Below are 20,724 nucleotides of genomic sequence, written 5' to 3' on the forward strand. Positions count from 1 at the left end.
GATGCATTGACAGGCTAAGAACGATTTAGGCATGTAGTCAAATAACATTCATTGCTACTGTATGAAACAGGTTTATGATTTCTTTCTGGATTATAAAACCCTTCAGAAGCTGAGGAGCTGGCTTTGGGGTGTTTTATTTTTAGGACGATTTTGTCCTTACTGTAGATAATGTTTAGGCTGCTTTGCACTAGTGCTTTCAATACAAAAAAAAGGTGTGCCTTAGTTGTCCAAACTCCATCTTGCCAGAAATTGTTTTGTTTTCTTTTAGATTAAATTATAACTCAGAGCTAACATACATTTTATATGTAAACGGGCTGAAATGTTTGCATAAACTATCTGGGTTTAATTACAGGCAAAGAGATCACACAATACTAATAGACGAATTTTCATCTTCAGATTAAATATGTCTAAGATAACTTCAATCAACTTTCATTTTAAAGATTTCTGGTGGTGGTTTATCTACTGGAGATTTAACCTACATTGAATTAGAGGGCTGTAACAGGGAAGGAAAAATGCCAAAAGAAGACAGATAATATTGTGGGTTTTTTTCATTTCATGTGTTTTCTTAGGCACCAGTTTATATGGATTTTGTCTTAATATATTGGTATGTATTAACGTGCAGAGTCATTGCTAGAAAGAGGATTAGATCCCTGGGGTGCCATTTTCAGAATACCTTTTGTGTGATTTTTACAGACCTCTACAATAATTATTTTTAGTATCTTCAGTAAGAATTCAGCAGGTTTTTGTTATACATGAAATGTAACCATGTACAGACATGACACACTGAACACTTACATTTTTAAATGCCTTTTTTTGCAAAACCTTTTTTCAGCTGAAATATTAATGCAAACAAAAATGAAACCTCACTGCTGCTGGCTCTGTACAGTGCCTATAAATATCCCTTTTGTATCCTACAAGCGCGATTGATTTAAAGGCTTTATTGAAAAATGCTTCCCTCCCAGAGCAGAGCAGTCAAAAGACAGGCATTCACTGCCTGAAAATTCCACATGACAATCACAGGCATAACTCTCATGACATGACACTGCATGCTATCTAAAGAGGCACTGTGCTCTTTACTCTGTACATTTAGATATTTTAGCTTTACCACTTTTGAAAACTAATGTAACTGAATGTAATTAATCTCTTCTTTATAAAGAAATATTCTATGAAGTACAGTATGTCACTTTAAAGTCATGAGCACTCTACATTGGAAGGTCTTTTTCTGTATTTTTTGTAAATGATGTGCACTTTCAAAGCTCTCAGTGCACTGCCAGCTTCAACTGAGCTAAGCCTGGATAAACAAAAGTGTGTCTTATTCTGGAAATGGGGAAAATGAAGAGTTAAACAACTTGCTTATGGCCTCATGACTTCATTACGGATACCACATTTTTTTGTTCTGAATATAAACCCGTATATTTCCACATAACATTTGCCATGTCACCAAAATTAGCCTTCCTGGAATAGTCAGAGGACCCAAAGAACTGCTTTCTGACTTCAGATGATGTTAGTTGAGTAGCCTGGATTGTTTTCTGTCTGCCTTCTTTCCTGCTGAACAGTAAAGAAACTGCTTGTTCCTTTTACAGCTGCATTTGACAAAGGTGATGACCGAAGACTTGGCAAAAAACCTGTATTCACTAGTTCTCAGGTAAACATTTATAACCAAACATTAAAAATATTCAGGAACTTGCAAAAAAACCTATTTTCACCGTGTGTTTTAAACTGCATATAGATTTGTCATATTATTTAATGGAACTTGCTTTTGAAAAATGTCTGTTTTTTTGGTGAGCTGTTACTTCTGCAGAATCGGTGATGTCCAGTACTGAAAAGATTTTAGGACTCAGCTTATACTCTGCCACACTGTCAAACAGATAAGCTCAAATAAAAGACAGGAATTCGTGTTCAGAACCTCACATTCCACTGTTCCTACATAATGAAACTGATCTGTTTCCCAGAGCTACTGGGCTAATGAATCTCTGCTATTATCAAAAGTCACTGAGTCTGATACACTCCCTGCCCTTAAAAAAATACTTTTCAGTGCTCTCACCAACTCTTTTACCGAGACTCACACTCAAAACCACACAAAAGTAACTATTTGGTAGAAAACCAGTATGTGTTTCACATTATTTGACACTCTGGATACATTGCAATGGCATTGGTATAGAATGAATAGAATGAAATAGAATCACAAAGATTCTATTTCATGCACTTAATTCTCCATGTTTCAGTATGTCTTCACCAGAGAGAATTAATACTGTCACTTATCTGGTGGATACACTGTTGGTAATGGTTAAAAACATCACATGTATTCTAAGTCATATGTATGTATTTTTGGTTTTATGTTTGTAATAATTCATAGTCTTTATTCCTCTTTGGAAAATATGCACATCAAACTCAACAAAGTTTTCCTACTTCAGCAGATACTAATAAATATTATAGAGTAATTTGTCCAAAGGAAAAGCAAAACTCTACTTAGATACTTCTGTATCCTCCATATATAGCAGTATTTCACATGTGATTTACTAGTCACTCTAGTTATTTCTGGTACTTTTTTATCTTTGAAAGCCAGCAATTTGAGCTGAAAATGTATTTCTAAGTTATTTCTATGCTGAATCTTACTGCTTTAGATTCATGTACTACTTAAAAAGATGTGTTTCAGAAACGAACGATAGTTTGTTATAAACGTCTTCTGTTTTGTTTTGTCTTCCTGACTCTTTTTTTTTACCTAGCTAAACAAATCTGTTACTGAATCTGTTGGCATAAGGAATACTTCTTGGACAGAACACAGCAAGAAAGATTGCTGGGGAGATTCTTCCACTAATCAGGATAAAATGAAATCTGATGGATTAGGAGCATCTGGACATACATCTAGCACCAATAGAAACACTGTTAATAAGGCTTCAAAGCATGAGGATGTAAAGGGGAAAGATGGCAAAAAACTAGTTTCCAAGATTACTAAGGATTCAAAAGCTGGGGAAAAAGCTGCTTCACCAAAGGCTAGAGCTGTTATAAAGACAAAAACAGAAAATAATGGAAATGTGAAGGCTGAAAGCATGCTCACCAAACAAGAGATAGAAAAGACATCATCTGTAGGTGGCCAAAAAAATTCAGGAAGCGGCAAAGGACTGAAGAACCATGAAGGAAAAACTGCAGGTGCCAGACCTAAAGTGCTGACAGTAACTTCAAGCGTGCAGATTAAAACAAAGCCATTGAAAAAACCCACAGGGAAGGAATCTCCCTCCTCAGCAACCGCGGCAGGAACTTCCAGCAAGTCACCAAACTCAAACACAGATACCCAGGCTGCGAGTGAACAGACTGAGGAACCCAAAGAGGAGAAATTGGTAGAGGAAGGGAAAAAACAGACTGGTAATTTTTTCTTTATTTTTTGTGTTTTAAAAGTCCCCTTCTGACTTGTCCCAGATTGGTCATAATCTGAAAACCAGCCTGGGAAGCTTTAAAAAAATCTAATACAGATTGGTGTCACCGTTTTCCCCTAAATTAAGAATATTGAATTTCTCCTCTATTAACTGACTTTATGATGAACTGATAGCCATATAAAATGGGAGAAGTTCTACGAGCTTAACATCTGTACTGTTTACAACAGCTGATCATAATATACTGGATTTTTTTCAGTGCTTATATGCAATACATTTCCGCCTATAATTAACTGTGAATTTACTTTACAATAGTGAAAACAAAGTCATGTGTGAAAACACCAAATGGAGTCGCCAACAAAACCAAAAAGACTGAGCTTGAAGCTAATGTCACCACAAGCAGGTATGTTACGAATCAATGTGCTGCTTTACATACGTGTGTATATGTTTGTGAAAAGAAGTTTCAGGTGAACTATTAAACTTACTGTTAAGTGAACATGTTCTTTTTTTATCTGAGAAGGTTGTCTATTGTATGTTATTTTCAAAACCATTTGAGTTATCTATTGGAAACATTGCTCTAAAGATAAAATTGGTTTGGCTTTTGTGTTGGATTGTTTCATGCTGATCATGTTAAAATTGTTATAAGTCATTCAGAATTCTGCATACTGGACAGTAAATGACCACACAAGGTGTTGTAAACTTAGTATTTCTGGGATAGCTTAGATTAAACTGGACAGGAAGACAGCTAAAGCACGCTGCAACGGGTCAATTAAATATAATATATAAAAGTATACCCATACATACAGGTTTTGTTTTCAAAAAGTGTACCTTTAGGTTGCATTTTCAATGTCTATATGTGTTTTAATATGCACACATATATGCTGGTTAAGTACAATTTAAACATTGCTGGAAAAGCTTGGAAATAATGGATGTAATTTCTTCGCAGTCTGGCCAAAAAATCAACTGGAAAGGGTTGTACTGAACAAAATGCACAAGCTGTTCTAAAGAAAAAAGTGAATGTGAGTAGCAATTCTGCAGCACAGCAAAAGGCTCAAAGCACACCTACCAATTCTCCCAAGAACCAAGGTAAAGTTTCATACAGCAATGAAATGATCTGCCATTATCATGCCACACTTTGTCTATCCTTCCCTCAGCACAAACACTTGGCAAAATCTTCTGAACAATTCTGATTATTTTCCATATTTCACTTTTGGTAACAGTCCTGAACTGTAAAATGCAAATGAATGTGTGTCAACTTCAAAGTATTTAAAAGATGGTCTTCACTGCCAATTGGTGTTTTCTTCTGCTTGTTTAATCTGCTTTGCAGAGTCTTTTATTTGCTGATCCCCTGCACTTCAGGACTTGGAACCATGCCTGAGTTCAACAGCAATTCTGTAGGTCAAGCATTTCTAATATCCATCAAAGATGGAGCCTGCAGACTCCTTCATGAACTGTTAACTTATGCCTTCCTTTCTGGATGATCTCCTCTAGGAATAGCAATACCAATACTGACCTACCCCACAAATACTTGATTTCAACAGCTATTTATATCAAGCGTGGGCAAAAACACTGCAGACCACAGAGAGGAAACCCTGGTTTATGAAGATGTAAAGTGTTAAGGATGAAACTCTTTTTAATCCCATTTGGACTTGGCACTTACTGGGGAGGGAAGAATATTCAAGTTGTATTATCTTAAATGCATTATGATACGGAAAACACAGGTCCTGTCAATTTGTGGTCATTAAGGATTTTGCAGTATTTTCTGACTGAGCAGGGACGTCAATTCTGGTATTCTAATCACATTATAACTAATATAATTATTTTCTGCCTGCTTTCATTTCCTCTACAATATAAATTGAATACAGTACTTCTCACTTCCTGTGCTAAGCTGCTGTGCAGTGCTTCTATGCACTATTAACTGCTGCTTTCTACTCCAGTGATGACTACTTTGGTTAGAGGTTGAAGTAATTCCTTTATGTATTGTCTATGAAGTGCTTTAGTTTTAAAGATGGCATGTAAATGCAAGATGATATTTTTGTCTACTATTTAAGATCTCTATTCTTAACTCCTTAACAAGTCTTAAATCCTTTAGTTACACAAAAAGATGAGTAACTTGCTTCTAAAAATAAACAAACACTAACATAAATTTGGTGAATATACTTTGACTGGCATATACAGCCGTAATAGTCTCTTTTTTTTAACTGTTTGTTAGGACCTCAGGGGGAATCACCAAATTCACTGAAATCAGGAATGTCTCCAAAACATAATGAAGAAAAAACTGTATTACAACATCTGGTGCAGACAACACCCCCAGAAAAACACCCTTCAGCCAAGAAGAAGAGTGTTAAGCAGTCACAAACACCTGTAGCAAAAACCACTGCAAAACTAACATCTAAAACTCCAGCTCCATCAAAGCATGCTGAGATTACAAATAGTAAAGACCCAAAACCAAAAACAGCTGGGCAATCTGTATTAAAATCTCAGTCCTCTGCCCAAAAACATTCCAGGAGTGAGTCTCCTGCTGTCCAGAAGAACATGCACACCTCTGAGCACAGAAGTTCAGGACAGAAACTTGAGAAGAATGTGGCTGATGACGATGAATGCTGTTCTGCAAAGCAAAGTGAAGTTTTGAAACCTGTGATGCAGAGTAACAGTGAAGATAAACTGCTGACGCCCTGTCAATCCATTAAACAAAATTTGCCAGATCCCTCTGAAAATGTGGAAAATAAAATACAATCCAAATCATCTTCTCTAATTACAGAAGAAACTATTTCGCAACTGCACATTTCACAGCAAAATAGAAAGGAAGCAAGTCAAATCTGTGGAGATAAGACTGGAATTAAACAGATTGAACCTACAGAGAAAGATGGTAAGACAGCTGAAGTTCCCTGTCATGCACAGCCTTCCAATGATGGATACTCAGATTTTTCCAAGGAAACGAATCAAAAAGCTACTGCTTCAGGAGAACTGGTGAAACATTCAAAAGCAACAGAAGTCTTTACTGAACAAAGTGATCCATTAAACTCTCAAACAGGTCTTAACTATGGTGAAAATGCTTTACCAAGCTTTTCCAGAACCATAACCAATAAAGAGGATGAGACACCATCTCCTCAGATTCACATGGAGGAACTTCTTACAGCTGATGAGCTGTGTGATACATCAGCCTTGACTGAATACAAATCAGTTTCAGCAGATTTAGATGATGTTTCAGAATGCTCCACAGAACAAATAACAGAAAAATATTCACCTGGTTACACAGAGCCTACAGATCCTACAGAAACGCCAGAAAACCATGAAAATACAGAAATTCCCTTCGTGGACCACTGGAGTACTGGCGCACTAGATCCAAAAGAGAGTCCTGAATCAGATACTGGCAGTGCAACCACATCCTCTGATGATATAAAGCCAAGATCAGAAGATTACGATGCAGGAGGCTCTCAGGATGATGAAGGATCCAATGAAAGAGGCATTTCTAAATGCAGCACTATGTTATGCCACGATTTTCTTGGAAGAAGCAGCAGTGACACAAGTACACCCGAGGAACTAAAAATATATGACAGCAGCTTAAGAATAGAAGTGAAAATGAAAAAAGAGGGTTCTGATCTCTTCCGTGTTAATTCAACGAGTGATGATGAAATACCAAGAAAAAGACCTGAAATTTGGTCCCATCAAGAAAGTGCAAGGACCAATACTAGAGAAAGCAAAAGTTCCACTTTCAGTAACACACAGTTTACTCAGGAAGCAGACCAGGTTTCTTCTTCTGCTGATGAAACAGAGGATGACAGATCTGAAGCAGAGAACGTTGCAGAAAACCTTCCTGCATCGAATGTTCCTACTCAGCAGTTCCAAGGAATTGATAACTTAGCTTTTGAAGATGCAACAGAAAATGATGCTGCAAGTCAAGAGTTCCCTAAAACTAAGAACTTCAAACGATCTGTTTTACTTTCCGTAGATGAATGTGAAGAACTGGGATCTGATGATAGAGTGGACTCTCACACTTCACGTCAGCATTCAATAGATTCTCTTACTCCTTCGGAAGTATTTGACAGTGTTTCTCAAGAGCACCATGGAAATACTTTTTATTCAAAACACTCACTGGAAATTGAAGATGGACTCCTGGATTCCAAACAGCATAAAGAGAGAGACAATAAATCAGATGAAAGTCCTCTCCTACATCCTCATGGCACTGAAATCCCAGGGAAGGGGGATCAAGGTGTTTCAATGACTGAACAAAATTGCCCAGAGAAAGTATGCTCAGCAGCTAGTCCGTGTCCAGGAGAAAAACAGAAAGCAAACATGAAGAATGAGGTGGCAAGTGAATTTCACCAGTGCAATAAATACTTAGACAATGATGCAAAATCTCAAGAAAGACCCTGTCATTTGGATCTTCATCAGAGAGAAGCTAATTCTGATGTGCAGAAGAGCAGCTCTGCAAAACCTGTAGAAGCCAGTAAGAATCAGCTACTGACTCAAGAAGGTCAAGTGAGAGACAGTCACCCAGCACCTACTGAATGCGCTAATACTGATTTACTTCCAGGTAATGTACAGAAATAGAAACATTCAGTCATTCAAAGCAAATTAATAGGGAGACCTTTGGCAATTTGTCTGGGATTGAATCCTGAAGTAATTTTGGCTGAAACTATATTAACTATTTTTAAGTATTTCACTTGGGTAGAGAATGCTTGTCTGTTTGAAATATCCGTCAATACCCTGCTGGTCAATGAGAAACTTCATTACAAGAAAGGAGAGTTTATGTAATGCTAAAAGATTGGATGCAGTTGTCTGTACTTCAGTTATTTTTGATCCAATCTAACATTGACAGCACCAGCTTTTGATGGAATCTCAGTATTTGTTTTGTCTGCTTGACAACGTATAGTATGTCTGAATGGGATGTGCAATAACTACAGTAATAACCTTAACTTAAAGGGCACTGAACTGTTTACCTGAACAGCTATATGCATTATTATTATTATTGTAATTTATTTATTATACGCAAATTTGGATCCTTCTCCCACTGAATATAACTGAATATTTGCCATATACATCAGTGGGAGCAGGTTTGAACATTTAGAGCTTATGAGATGTCAAAAAATTCTCAATTTTACCAGTAAAAGCTTATTTCCTAAAAGAGAGATTATCCTTAGAACCAATGCTTATATACAGAAAAGTTCTAACTTGTTTCATGTAGCTAGATGAATACTTGTCTAGTTTTGTGTTTTGTCTTCTTTATACCAGTAATTCAGTCTGTTTATCCCATGACAAATATACAATAGTGTTGATTACAACTATTGTGTATTCAAGAGGAATGAAATGCTGATGATCTATGTTCAGCCAGACCACAGAACAAGACATTCAAAGTTGTACTATTTCTCTTTAAGTTTGCTTGCCCTTGCCTGCAGCTGCCCTTGCATGTGCAGTGTAGAAATAAGCCTGTGGATAAATGATTTTCCTTTTAATTCTCTTCTAAGCTGACATAGCTTAAGTCACCATTCCAAAATCATTCTCTATTAATTCCCTCCATGCACCTCCTGGTCTAAATTTAATTTATGTAGTAAATGAGGAATTTCATGTGCATTAAGTGTATATCGACATTGTCATTTTCTGTATCAGAAACTTAATTCTGGAGGTTATTGTTAATTACCAGTGATGATCTCTGCTTTAACTTAATTTATAAATGATACTTTGGTTTTTATATAGGAAACAAATGCCTCAGATTTTGTCGATTTTGTATAACCCTCCATCCCCCTTTTTTTAACCTGGTTGGATTGTCCTTCCTGAATGAGTTAAATTTTGCTCTACACAGCCCTGAGGGGAGGATCATCTGCAATTTTTACATTGTACAGTATTGTGAATTATTTCAGGAGACATAGATGAGTATGACACAATGGCAAAAACCTGCATGTATGAGCATCGGCCTTCAAAAACCCTTTCTCCAATATATGAGATGGATGTTGGAGAAGCAATTGAACAGAGGATGGATTCAGAAACAGCAGTTCTAGATGTGGATTTTGAAGATCAGCAGTTTGCAGAACAGGACTGGACTCTTCTCAGGCAATTGTTATCCGAGCAGGACTCAAACATCGGGTTCAAAAACTCTGTTCCTGAAGACCTTAACCTAGCACAATGTCTCATCAATCAGACACTGTTTCTGGCACGAGATGGTTCGAATCCTCAGGGTACATCACAAGTTGACACATTCAGTAGGTGGACTGAACTCATGTCTCCACTTGATGATTCTTCAGCAAGCATTACAGTGGCAAGCTTTTCATCTGAAGACTGTTCGTCCCCTCAAGGGGAATGGACAATTCTTGAACTGGAAACCCATCATTAAGGTGAACTCCAACCCATTCCCCAAATCTATTTTTGATGAGTTGTTTCCATACAATAATGATACCGCATCAGTCAAGAACAAGCGATTCTTGATACTGAGGCAATCTTTCTGATATTATGAGGTAAATATGTTAATTTATAATCTAGATTTAATTGCAAGTACAGTAATTTTTCAAGACTTAAATGTATGTCTTTTCTAAAAATGAACTTTGAGCATGTATTTTCTAGAACTGTTAGAAAAATTAGATTACATGAAAGAATCTTGGTTTCCACCTTCCCTTTTATCTTCCTTTCTGACATCTAATCTTCTCATTAAGCAAGAATTTCAAGATGACTGCACAATTAGAGCTATTCCCCTCCCTTTTTTTCCCCTCTTCTCTCTATACGGTGACTTCATTTTACAATAATAAAGATTCAGAATGGTTGTGTTGAAAGGTGATGTGTGCCAACGCTGCTTTAAATAATGGAAATATATACTTATATTCAAAGAAAACGTTTCAGTATCAATCTGCCTTGGGCCTTATTAATAGGAGCAGCTTGTTTCATCTGTTTCTTCCAGATTTGATTTTTTGTATTTTGGGTTTGCTTTGTTTAGAAGTTTCCAATAATTTTTTTTAAACTGTCTTTTCTTTAAATACAAGACTTCAGAGGGTCTGTGCTACAGGAACAGCACTGTTTCTTTCTTAAAAAGGCACATATTAAATATTTGTAATGGCATAGTGCATGTAGTGCATGGTAGAATGCTGCTCCTGTTATAAAAAACAGCATGTCTGGCATCTCTAAAAGTGTATCTCAGTCTGAAGTCCTGGTCAGTGCTACATCACAAGTCTGATACTGACTAGACTACAATTACCTTCAGGCTTGAATTCGTTACACTTGCACCCTTCTGGCACAGCCTAAGGCACAGCAAGATTCTCAGGAATTTGGTTTTGTTTGTTCTCATAGGTGCTACATTTTTTGAGGGGTAATAGGATTCTTGCATCTTCATTAATACCTCTATAGTGTAGCTTTTATATTCAGACTAAATGTCAACATAACCATTCTTCTGACTAAGAGTGAAATAGGATATACTTCTCAGTATTGCTTATTCTGCTGGGTTTGGCTATTAATTTGGATGTGGATGGGACTGTTTATTATCTTTTCTGATTTGACAGGGGAAGGAGGGAAAAACTGTTTGTGATTCCTACAAAGTCAGAACTTCTCCTGAATCGTACAGGGTTTTTTCCCTGCAAAGGTTAGGCCCTCTAAGATACCTGCATTATGGAAATATTAGGGCTTGCCTTTCACAGAGCTTAAACTCTAAACAGAAAGTATTCTATCTCCTCTTAGCCATTAACAGAAGTGCCTTCAGAAGCGGGTGCTGCCATACAGGCTGTAAAAGGCTACTAACACTTTTTTCTTGTGCACTTAGTTTTAACAACATAAGCTGGCTGTAAGCACTGATAATATGGTCAGTTTTGCAAGCTTTTGCACAATTCCAACAGTGCAGCCCAGTTTTCTTTAGAAACTTCCTTTCTTTTTGCTCATAGTCAGAAACTCTCAGTTCAGTGGAAATATGAAGTTGCCCCAGCATATGACTAAAGAATTTAGAATTTGTCTCATCTTTGGACTTGACATAATAAAAGAGCTCTGAAGCAAAATAATTTATCTAGAAATCCACTTTGTTGAACTTCTGATACAGAAGTAAAAGGATGTTTTATTTACCCCAAAATAAATGGAGGAAGAATTTTCTCTCATTCTTTAATATCGAAGCAGAGGAAGAAAAAAGAAAACCTTCCTTTCTGTTTATGTCAGTGAAGAATTAGAACTCTAAACTCAGGGAAGGAAGATGTTCAGTCCCATAATAAAAATCTTTCCCCTACTTTTTTAGCTTTTAGCAGCATAAATAATCTGACATATTATGATTTAAAATATTTTAAATGTAATATGCTGTATTTACCCAAGTCTTCATAGTGATAGAGTAAGAAGAACCTTCAGAAGTGCAAATCATCAAGAAAATCTATTTTTCACAAGGTGTATTGACAGTGGATAATCTTTTGAATAAACAAAAGAACTCTAGTATTAGCCATACTAAAAGAAGCAACGCTAGAGAAGCTCTTACAGAAAGCTAAGGAATGGTGTTTTCTCCATTTCTGTGTAAAAGACTAGAGTACAAGTTGTTCACATAAAGTTTAATCAACATTAAAATCCTGATGATATTCTGGTAGTGGGCATTCACATGTGAAACAAAATGAAGTGATGGAAAGGAGATGATAAAGGCTTAGGAAAAATGACAGAAAGTGAAAGAAGGGTTCTTGTTGCCTTTTTTTTTATCCATATTTTTAATTTCTTACTGAATTAAAAAAGTAATACTGAGAAGTGGTGCAGAGAGTTCCTTGTCTGTATGAAATACATGTGGGGGGGGTTAACTGTTTGGTTTTTTCTTTGCATTTACTTTTCCAGTTGTATGAAAATTAAATTAGCTTCTCTCTCTTCAAGTCCCCAGTGATGCTGCTGCAATTCCTTTAATAGTTTTGCAGTAGCTCAGTGATTAGGATTTAGTGTATTGTTCAGTTGGTCCATATGCAGCCATAGAATTCAGCTTCCCACAGCCTAATAGTCTCTGTAGAAGTAGCAAGAATAGAAAGCTGTATTGTTTTTAATTCGCGTTACCAGAGTGCCTGTGAGGCTTAATCAGAGCAGCATCCCAGTGGCTAGACATTGTACAAACACAGAACAAAACCAGGCTTCCCGCAGAGCCTTTATAATCCAAGTTAAGACAAAAGACCAAAAAACAACATGGATGGAAAAATAAAATTAGTGTCAATATTTGTCTAGCTGATTAGCAGTGGTTTCAGCACACCATCAGTTTAAATATTGTCATTTTCTTCTTTTGTGTGTGTTATGAGCAGAGGAAGCTGGAGAGTGACATTTGGAGGCTGGACAGTGAGGGAGCTGTAGGAATCCATATTCCTGACCAGCCCTGTGTGCCATCTAAACTCTATTCCTGTCTGACCTCATTCAGGATGAGGTTCAAGCTTTAAGCAAGATGCAGGTGGCTATTGTTTTAATATCAGTCACTTCACTTCTCTCAAGTCCTACTTATGCCTCCTGCCAGTGATCTTGCCACTCTATTGGCCTCTTCTCCAAAACATGAGAGAATGGACAGATGTTTGTTTGAAAATGGCATATAGAAACAATCAAACCTAGTGCCGTAGACTCCACGGGAATAGGGATCAAGAGGTCCTACATGACCTCTAAAGTAAAGACAAGGTATGTACATCTGATGGAACAGTGAAAGGGCATTAATGAAGAAACTAAAGAAATGGCATAGTCAAACTAATGTTTAAATATTTAGCTTGCAGTAGTACTTTGAATAAGAAAAGTGGAATTGCTTTGGCAAAGTCTGAGAAGACACTGTTGCAGTCAAGTGGCTATACTGACAGCTTACATGAGATTCTTACATGAATGGGTGAAGATGTCTGTATCCTAGAGGTAGTAACAAGAAAGTTATTGAAATTTAGAGGACAGGACTCAGAAATCAGAGTTTAGTAAGATAATGACCCTGGTTTTGCCACCCTGAATGGTGTGTTATGAAGGTGAGAAATAAGGAAGGATGTTTTAAAAGTATGCATTAAGTTTAAAATAGGCTAGATCTCCAAAAGGTGATGTCAATAGGCATAATTACTTCTTTTTGCTTGGAAAACTAGAGTCTAGTCTGGACTGGAAAATCAACTTTGCAGGTTTTTCACATATAGAAGCTAGCTAAAATAGTATTTGTGGAATAAATCACCAACAGACATATTGCAGAGGGAAGAAAGAATTAAATGAAAGCCCAAAACCTGGAACCGTATAGAAAACTCAGGAAAGTGGAGGTTCTTACAAATGATCTGCTCAAAAGAACAATTAAGGAAGTAACGGAAATAAACAAAATGGTGACAGGAGTCAAATGAGAATGACAGGATTATCAGGAAAAATGCACCACTGGCTTCACTGGTGGCCCACAAGACAGATGAATATAAAACTGCACTTTTGAGGCTGGTTAAGAACATGTTCTTAGGGACTGTGATCAAAATGAGATACTGGCTTCCTGAGAGTGCAAGGCAGCCAGATGACAGTTTGGTAGAGTATGACAGAACTACAGGAAGAAAACTGAGCTTAACCATTGAAAGAGAGGCAACAGTTAGAAAAGCACATCAGTTAATAATGTTTTGGTTTTTAAGGGCATGAGATTATGCCATATTTATAAACTGTAGCAAAAGAAATGAGACTGAGACCTAAAGACCAAGAGAGATAAGTATTCATGAAATGAGATCAGCAGACAGTCTGGGCTGCTACAAGTGATCAGATAAGAGCATAAGGAAAGACAAACGTCTGCTTTTGTGGTAGAGGTAGTGGAAAAGACAGTCCATATATTCATCATTTTTCCTCTTAGAAAAACTTGTTGTAGAATCATAGAATTACAGAACTAGAGAAACACAGTCTTGCACGGACCTCAAAAGTTCACTAGTCCAACTTCCTGCTAAAACCAGGGGTAACTTCAAAGTTAGACCAGGTTGCTAGGGCTTTACCAAGGTCCATAGTGTGTAACATGGTAATAAAGTCAGCAGGCAGGAGCACAGTGCTCACAGGAAATAGTTCTTAGAGATAAAAATACTCTCATTATAATAAAACTACTTTGGGTATTTTTGGAATATATTAGTAAGGAAGTACAAGAAGTCTGGCTTGCTTGCAATGTTTTGAAGTTCTAGATGATATGTAACTGAACTGTACATGTTTCATAATCTTATTCCACACTTTTAAAGGGTTTTAATTATTTCAAAGTTACACTGAGCTTTTGAATTTGCTAATTTTATTATTTCAGAGGAACTAGTGGGTAAAAGAACTTCCCCTGTTTCTCACAAAACATAGGATCTGTTCCCCTAGCATTGTCTATCTGTTACTTTCAGGGAATATGTTCTAGGTACAGGCTGCAGGAGACTATTTTAAAGCTTTGAATATATATTATTACCATCTAGAAAATAATTAGTAGCATGCTCATTCTACTTTGCTCCAGAATATCTACATCTCTGCATGAAGGAATTAAGAACCGCTATTATGTTGTTCATCTGTTGCTCAGAATCAAGACATTTAGGAAGTCATTATTTTGCTCCCACTGATGTTGAAGGAAAAGCTCCTGTTGACCTCAGCTGAAGCAGGTTCAGGGCTTACCTACATTAAACGCATGTACTAGAAGCACTATTTTTCCATTTTAGCTATTTCATAGCTTTCTAGTTTTACTCTACTAATAATTCTAGATGTGACAAATTGCAGCTAGAAAGACTTCAATTTAGGAGTCATAATTGTATGCATTCTGTTAATATTTCATGACTGGGGTGATTTAACATTTTTACATTGATAAATGACATTCTTGCCAGGACTACATGGGAATGAGGACAAAAGATAAAATGAGAAGCACCAGCTTTGATACAATGGATGATTCCATGGAAATGTGCTTTTAGATTTATAATCCAATATAATTATAAGCTTTCATCTCTTGCAGAAAAACCATACTGGTTTTCAGCTCTTGAACACAAGCTACATATGTTATTTTTGAAAAATAAGCTTTAATGTGTTCAATTTTGGAAAAAATGCAGCTCAAATACATTCTTTGGCTAATTTAAAACCAAGCTTCCTATCAACGACTACCGTGTGTGTTTATGGAAACTTAACCTGTAACGGAGGAAAACAATTTATACGAACAGTGGATATCAACTGGGGAAAAATACTGGGTTTGATAATTTAGTTCTTTTTTTACCTTTGGTAACTAATAAGTGAAGAAGCTATAGAAGTACATGTATGCACACACACATCTTTATTTCTTGCATTTGACCTTCCTTCTACACTTTGCTTTGCAATCTATACTGTGTAGTCAATTAGGCCACAGTTCTGCAAACAAGTGAGCGAACCCACTTAAACATTTGCAGATGGACTTTCAGTTAAGATTCCTTTTTCAGAAAGGGTAATGGAACCAGCACTGGGGGCAGACACTGCATACTTGGGTTATTATATGGTACTCAACTTAATGAGGTTCTAATTCTGATGAACCATCTGGACGCAATTAAAGTATGAAATAATTAATAACGGAATTCCATTAAGTTGCTTCCCTGTTCTCCTTAATTTATTGCTGAGTTCCCAGCTCAGAAGACATTCATTAGAGAAATAAAAGTCCTAAGAAATTTAACTTTCTGTATTGTGTGCAACAAAAGATCCTTTGCTATTGCACAGTAAAATATGAATGCTGATCAGATCTTCAATAAATGAAGCCTTAGTATTGGGAAGTGGTGACTATAGCTCAGTAACTAGGTATATTTAACAAGGACACTGATGGTCAAAATAGTACGTTAACAGAAGGTGAATGTTAACTGCAATAGAGTGAGTGCACCTTCTGGTAAACCTGAACAGAGGCTCACATATAGGGATTTGGGGACTAAGTCCAATTACCAAGGTAGTCCGTGAGATTTTATATTTATGCACACAAGTAAAAGTGACTTTTTCTCAGCTCCCACTGAAATTAGTGCTATCAGATCCATGTTTATAAAAATCAGGGTATTTTTAAGTGTCTGAAGAGAAAGACTGGAAACCCACATAAAAATCATGGCTCATGTAACTTACTTTCTAACTGTATAAGCCAGTTTTCAGAGTGCACTCACTAAATTACTTAAATCTACAACATCCTCATTTATGCAATCCTTATTTAGTCGTTTGTGTGATTTTCTTACACTTGTGCTTAATGAAATCATTTTAGTTCTTCATTTCTTTTCTTATAACCCTCTTTGGAGTGTGGCATAGCATCCTGCCTCTCGGTAGAATTAAATTGATGTGCTTAAGATTAGTATAAATAGGAAAAATCATATGTACATGCCAGATTCAGCGTAGGTAGCACAAAAACCTTTTGTTACCTTCGTAGATTGAAGTAATTTTCATGTCCCTGAACATGAGATCTAGAAGACAAACTTCTTACCTGTAACAAAATGTCACCCTGTATCTTCATGGTAGAGAAGGAAACTTCATTCTCTATTTTCTGGTTATCGTGTTCTAGTAATCAAGATTAATGCTGTATAAGGGGACGCATTTGGAGCAGAATTTTGAGTCACTACCTGTAGTTCATGGCTTTATGGTCCTAGAATATTTTGACCGCTCAGTCTTTTGGAGGGTGAGGGGAAGGTGTTAAGCTCTCAAACTGAATGCTTGCATGTTTTCTACCTGCTTGCTTTTCAAACGTAATTACCTGGGGCCTAAGTAACCATATTTCCAAATAACTCCTTGTGAACAGTCTTCTGTTTCCAGAATCTCTGTACGGTTGCATAGTCCCACAAGCTTTCTTTCCCATGCTACATACTGAACATTCTTAGTTGATTTCTGTATGACAGCAATTAATAAATCCTACGTGTAACAAATGCTGAGTCACTGTACTTCATTGAACGTGTGGCCTGCTGTCCTCAATTTTTATTTCTGTTCTATAAACTGCAAAAATTCTTCTATTTAGTGCACTTTCACTCCTGCTTTTTCTCCTCCAAAAAGAAAAAACGACTTTTTATCCTATCGTGTCACTGGAGAACAAGAGAGGGGATGTCTGTGAAGAGGAACACTGTTATCATATAAAAACCTATTGGAAAAGGTGATACCTATGTAATTGCCCTGCAAAATTGAAAAGTGGTACTGATTTAGAACATACAGGAATGGCCTAGGACACCAAAAAGAAACACTAATTTGATTAAAGATTTTGCCTTGTCATAAATTAGTTATTCATCCAAATGCTTCAGCCATTACCTTCACCAGATGGGAATTCTAATCCCAAGATCCTTCCATTCCTGCCTAAATGGGGTTCTCTGCTCCACACCCTCGAGTTACTTGATACGCTGCCAGACACAGCCCTACTCTTTCCCTCTTGCAGCTTCACCTGTATGTGAAATGCACCATGTAGGTATGTGGAAAAGAATGCTTTTGAGATTGAAAGCTAAAACTAGCAAAATGACAGAAACTGCCACAGCAGAGATAACTCAAAGTAGTAACATAAATTTAGCTCATAATACCAGGTAGCACAGGATACCTCAAAGTCACTTTCTAGAAGGGAAACTACTGGGGAAAAAATGCTCTGAAAAATAGGCAGCCCAGAAAAACCACTTTGAGGCCAAGCTCTGTTTCATTAGCTTTCTGACATGAGGCTCATAAAAGAGAAAGCCAAGTGAGATTCAGACTCAAATGGCATTTGCAAAACACGCTGCTACCAGAATTGTTCCTTGAGCAGTTCCTTGCTCAGGGGGTCAACATGTCCCATCGCCTAAGTCTTGGACCAGACAAATGTTAGGCTGGAATGGCTCTTACACAGGAGGCAGTGGGTCTGTTCCCCTCAGAACTTTCGTAAAGAATCTTGGTTTTATTTCAAATGTGAACTATTGTCAAATGTAATGACAGGCAGAAATATATTCAGTTAAGTTCCCTTAATAATTATTATATATAAAAATAATAAGATACACAGAATTTACATCAGTTAAAATATAGCAACTGGAGTCCAAATGCTGACAGGAAGCAACTTCTGCTAAGGTTTTGGCTTTCCTCATTGTCCCACACTTACCCATCATTGTACTCTGACGCCTCTCAAGTGGGTATTTTGAGGTGGGGGGTGTCCAACTTCATGTATTATAAATATTGGGGAAAATGCATATGCTGGTACCCCAGGAACCTAAATCCAGTGTTTAAATTTCTCTGTAAATTATTCTTTTTTTAAATGTAATAATTTATCCTTTAAGTACCCCATACATTTCTAACAGTATTACACTGGAGAAAACAAAAATCTACTTACCTGTTAAGTCTTCTTATTCCATTCTGTTCCCTCCCATTATTTTTTCTCCATCTTAATTACAAGAAATAGATTTACATCTGATATAAGGAATGAGTTCTTCTCTGTGAGGGTGCTGAGGCGCTGGCACAGGGTGCCCAGAGAAGCTGTGGCTGCCCCATCCCTGGCAGTGTTCAAGGCCAGGTTGGACACAGGGGCTTGGAGCAACCTGCTCTAGTGGAAGGTGTCCCTGCCTGTAGCAGAGGGCTGGAACTGGATGAGCTTTAAGGTCCCTTCCCACCTAACCCAGTCCATGATGATACTATGAATTGCTTTAATTAATTCAACTAATGAATGTACATATTAGACATATTCCAAAATATGAATTCAGATACACGGCAGTGTTATAAATCAACTATAACCACTACTACAAAACAATTCCTACTCTTTACCCGAGATTTCTCTAGTACTGAAACACAAATATGCTGGAGGGAAGGGATGCCATCCAGAGGGACCTTGACACGCTTGTGAGGTGGGCCGATGCCAACCTTATGAAGTTTAACCAAGCCAAGTGCAAGGTCCTACACCTGGGTCAGGGCAACCCCAGGCACTGCTACAGGCTGGGCAGAGAAGAGATTCAGAGCAGCCCTGCAGAAAAGGACTTGGGGGTGTTGGTTGACGAGAAGCTTAACATGAGCCGGCAGTGTGCGCTTGCAGCCCAGAAAGCCAACCGTATCCTGGGCTGCATCAAAAGAAGCGTGACCAGCAGGTCGAAGGAGGTGATCCTGCCCCTCTACTCTGCTCTTGTGAGACCCCACTTGGAGTACTGCGTACAGTTCTGGTGTCCTCAACATAAAAAGGACATGGAGCTGTTGGAGCAAGTCCAGAGGAGGCCACGAGGATGATAAGAGGGCTGGAGCACCTCCCATATGAAGACAGGCTGAGAAAGTTGGGGCTGTTCAGCCTGGAGAAGAGAAGGCTGCGTGGTGACCTCATAGCAGCCTTCCAGTATCTGAAGGGGGTCTACAAGGATGCTGGGGAGGGACTCTTCCTTAGGGACTGTAGTGGTAGGACAAGGGGTAATGGGTTCAAACTTAAACAGAGGAAGTTTAGATTAGATATAAGGAAGAAGTTCTTTACAGTGGGGGTGGTGAAGCACTGGAATGGGTTGCCCAGGGAGGTTGTGGATGCTCCATCCCTGGCGGTGTTCAAGGCCAGGTTGGACAGAGCCTTGAGCCACATGGTTTAGGGCAAGGTGTCCCTGCCCATGGCAGGGGGGTTGGAACTAGATGATCTTAAGGTCCTTTCCAACCCTTACGATTCTATGATTCTATGAAATTCATTCATAATGTGCGTGAACTCAAACTTCAAATCAGCAGACACCAGCCGGATCACCAGTCCTCATCAAACTACCTTATTATTTTATTACTGTATTTTAAAGTAACTCCTGATGTTCTTAACTCCCTTATTTTTGTTCGCAGTCAGAGCACGTGGCTCCACTGTGTTACAGGAAACAGCTTCACAGCTTGTTGGTCCTGTCACCGCTCTCCAGAACACTGCGGTCAGATGCCTCATACATCTGTTGTTTTCCTTTAATTTGCTGACATTCACAGTCATACTCCACAGAAATTTAAAAATTCATTATTAGAAATATGTGACTTACTATCAAAAGTCGCATGCCATTTCCATACCTTTGCAGTAAGGAGTAGCTAGCTTAGGTGCATCTGACCAACAAAAGTAGGAAATCAGATGAAAATCCACTTGCTGACTGAAACTAAAGAGAGAAAAGTAGTATTTAAATCACTAATTGTTTCTGAGCAAACCAATTTGCTATTTAAATACATCTTTTTAAACAAAGTCACGTTCTTCTGTTTTAAAATGCTCTAAAAAAGAAAAAGCTTTCAATGCAATCTCAATTGTAGTAAAATTAACAATTAAAAACACCAGTTTCAGTAGACAGGCATGAGTCTAGATTCACATACTGGCTGAAGAGCAGAGCTGGAAATCAATGCTCTTTTCCAGTACTACTAATGACTCATAAAGAAGGGCACTCCAGCCCTTCTTTACGACGTAAAAGAAGTACTGTTTCCTCTTAGAAGAAGTTCCAATGTTTTAAGTATTTCACGGTGCTGTTTCCTTGCTTTCACATTTTTGTACTACGTAACTTGTATACTTGGAGTATTACATAAAATAACTAGCAATAGTCTTCCTCAGAAATGGCTG

The 20,724-nt window shown here is 37.6% G+C and overlaps 1 protein-coding gene across 2 annotated transcripts in view; it reads left to right on the top strand.

Annotated features, from left to right (window-relative positions):
• Positions 1–17,119, top strand: part of BTBD8 (BTB domain containing 8) — a 41,444-nt gene extending 24,325 nt beyond the window's left edge. For both annotated transcript variants that reach the window (XM_030494310.1, XM_030494311.1), the window contains 6 exons: positions 1,584–1,645; positions 2,727–3,363; positions 3,687–3,774; positions 4,318–4,457; positions 5,584–7,908; positions 9,233–17,119. In XM_030494310.1, the coding sequence (XP_030350170.1) occupies positions 1,584–1,645; positions 2,727–3,363; positions 3,687–3,774; positions 4,318–4,457; positions 5,584–7,908; positions 9,233–9,702 (3,722 nt within the window). In that variant the 3' untranslated portion in view covers positions 9,703–17,119. The remainder of the gene's footprint in view (positions 1–1,583; positions 1,646–2,726; positions 3,364–3,686; positions 3,775–4,317; positions 4,458–5,583; positions 7,909–9,232) is intronic.
• The last annotated feature ends 3,605 nt before the right edge of the window (positions 17,120–20,724 follow it).

The sequence above is a fragment of the Strigops habroptila genome, chromosome 8 (assembly GCF_004027225.2).
Source record: "Strigops habroptila isolate Jane chromosome 8, bStrHab1.2.pri, whole genome shotgun sequence".
Taxonomy (NCBI): domain Eukaryota; kingdom Metazoa; phylum Chordata; class Aves; order Psittaciformes; family Psittacidae; genus Strigops; species Strigops habroptila.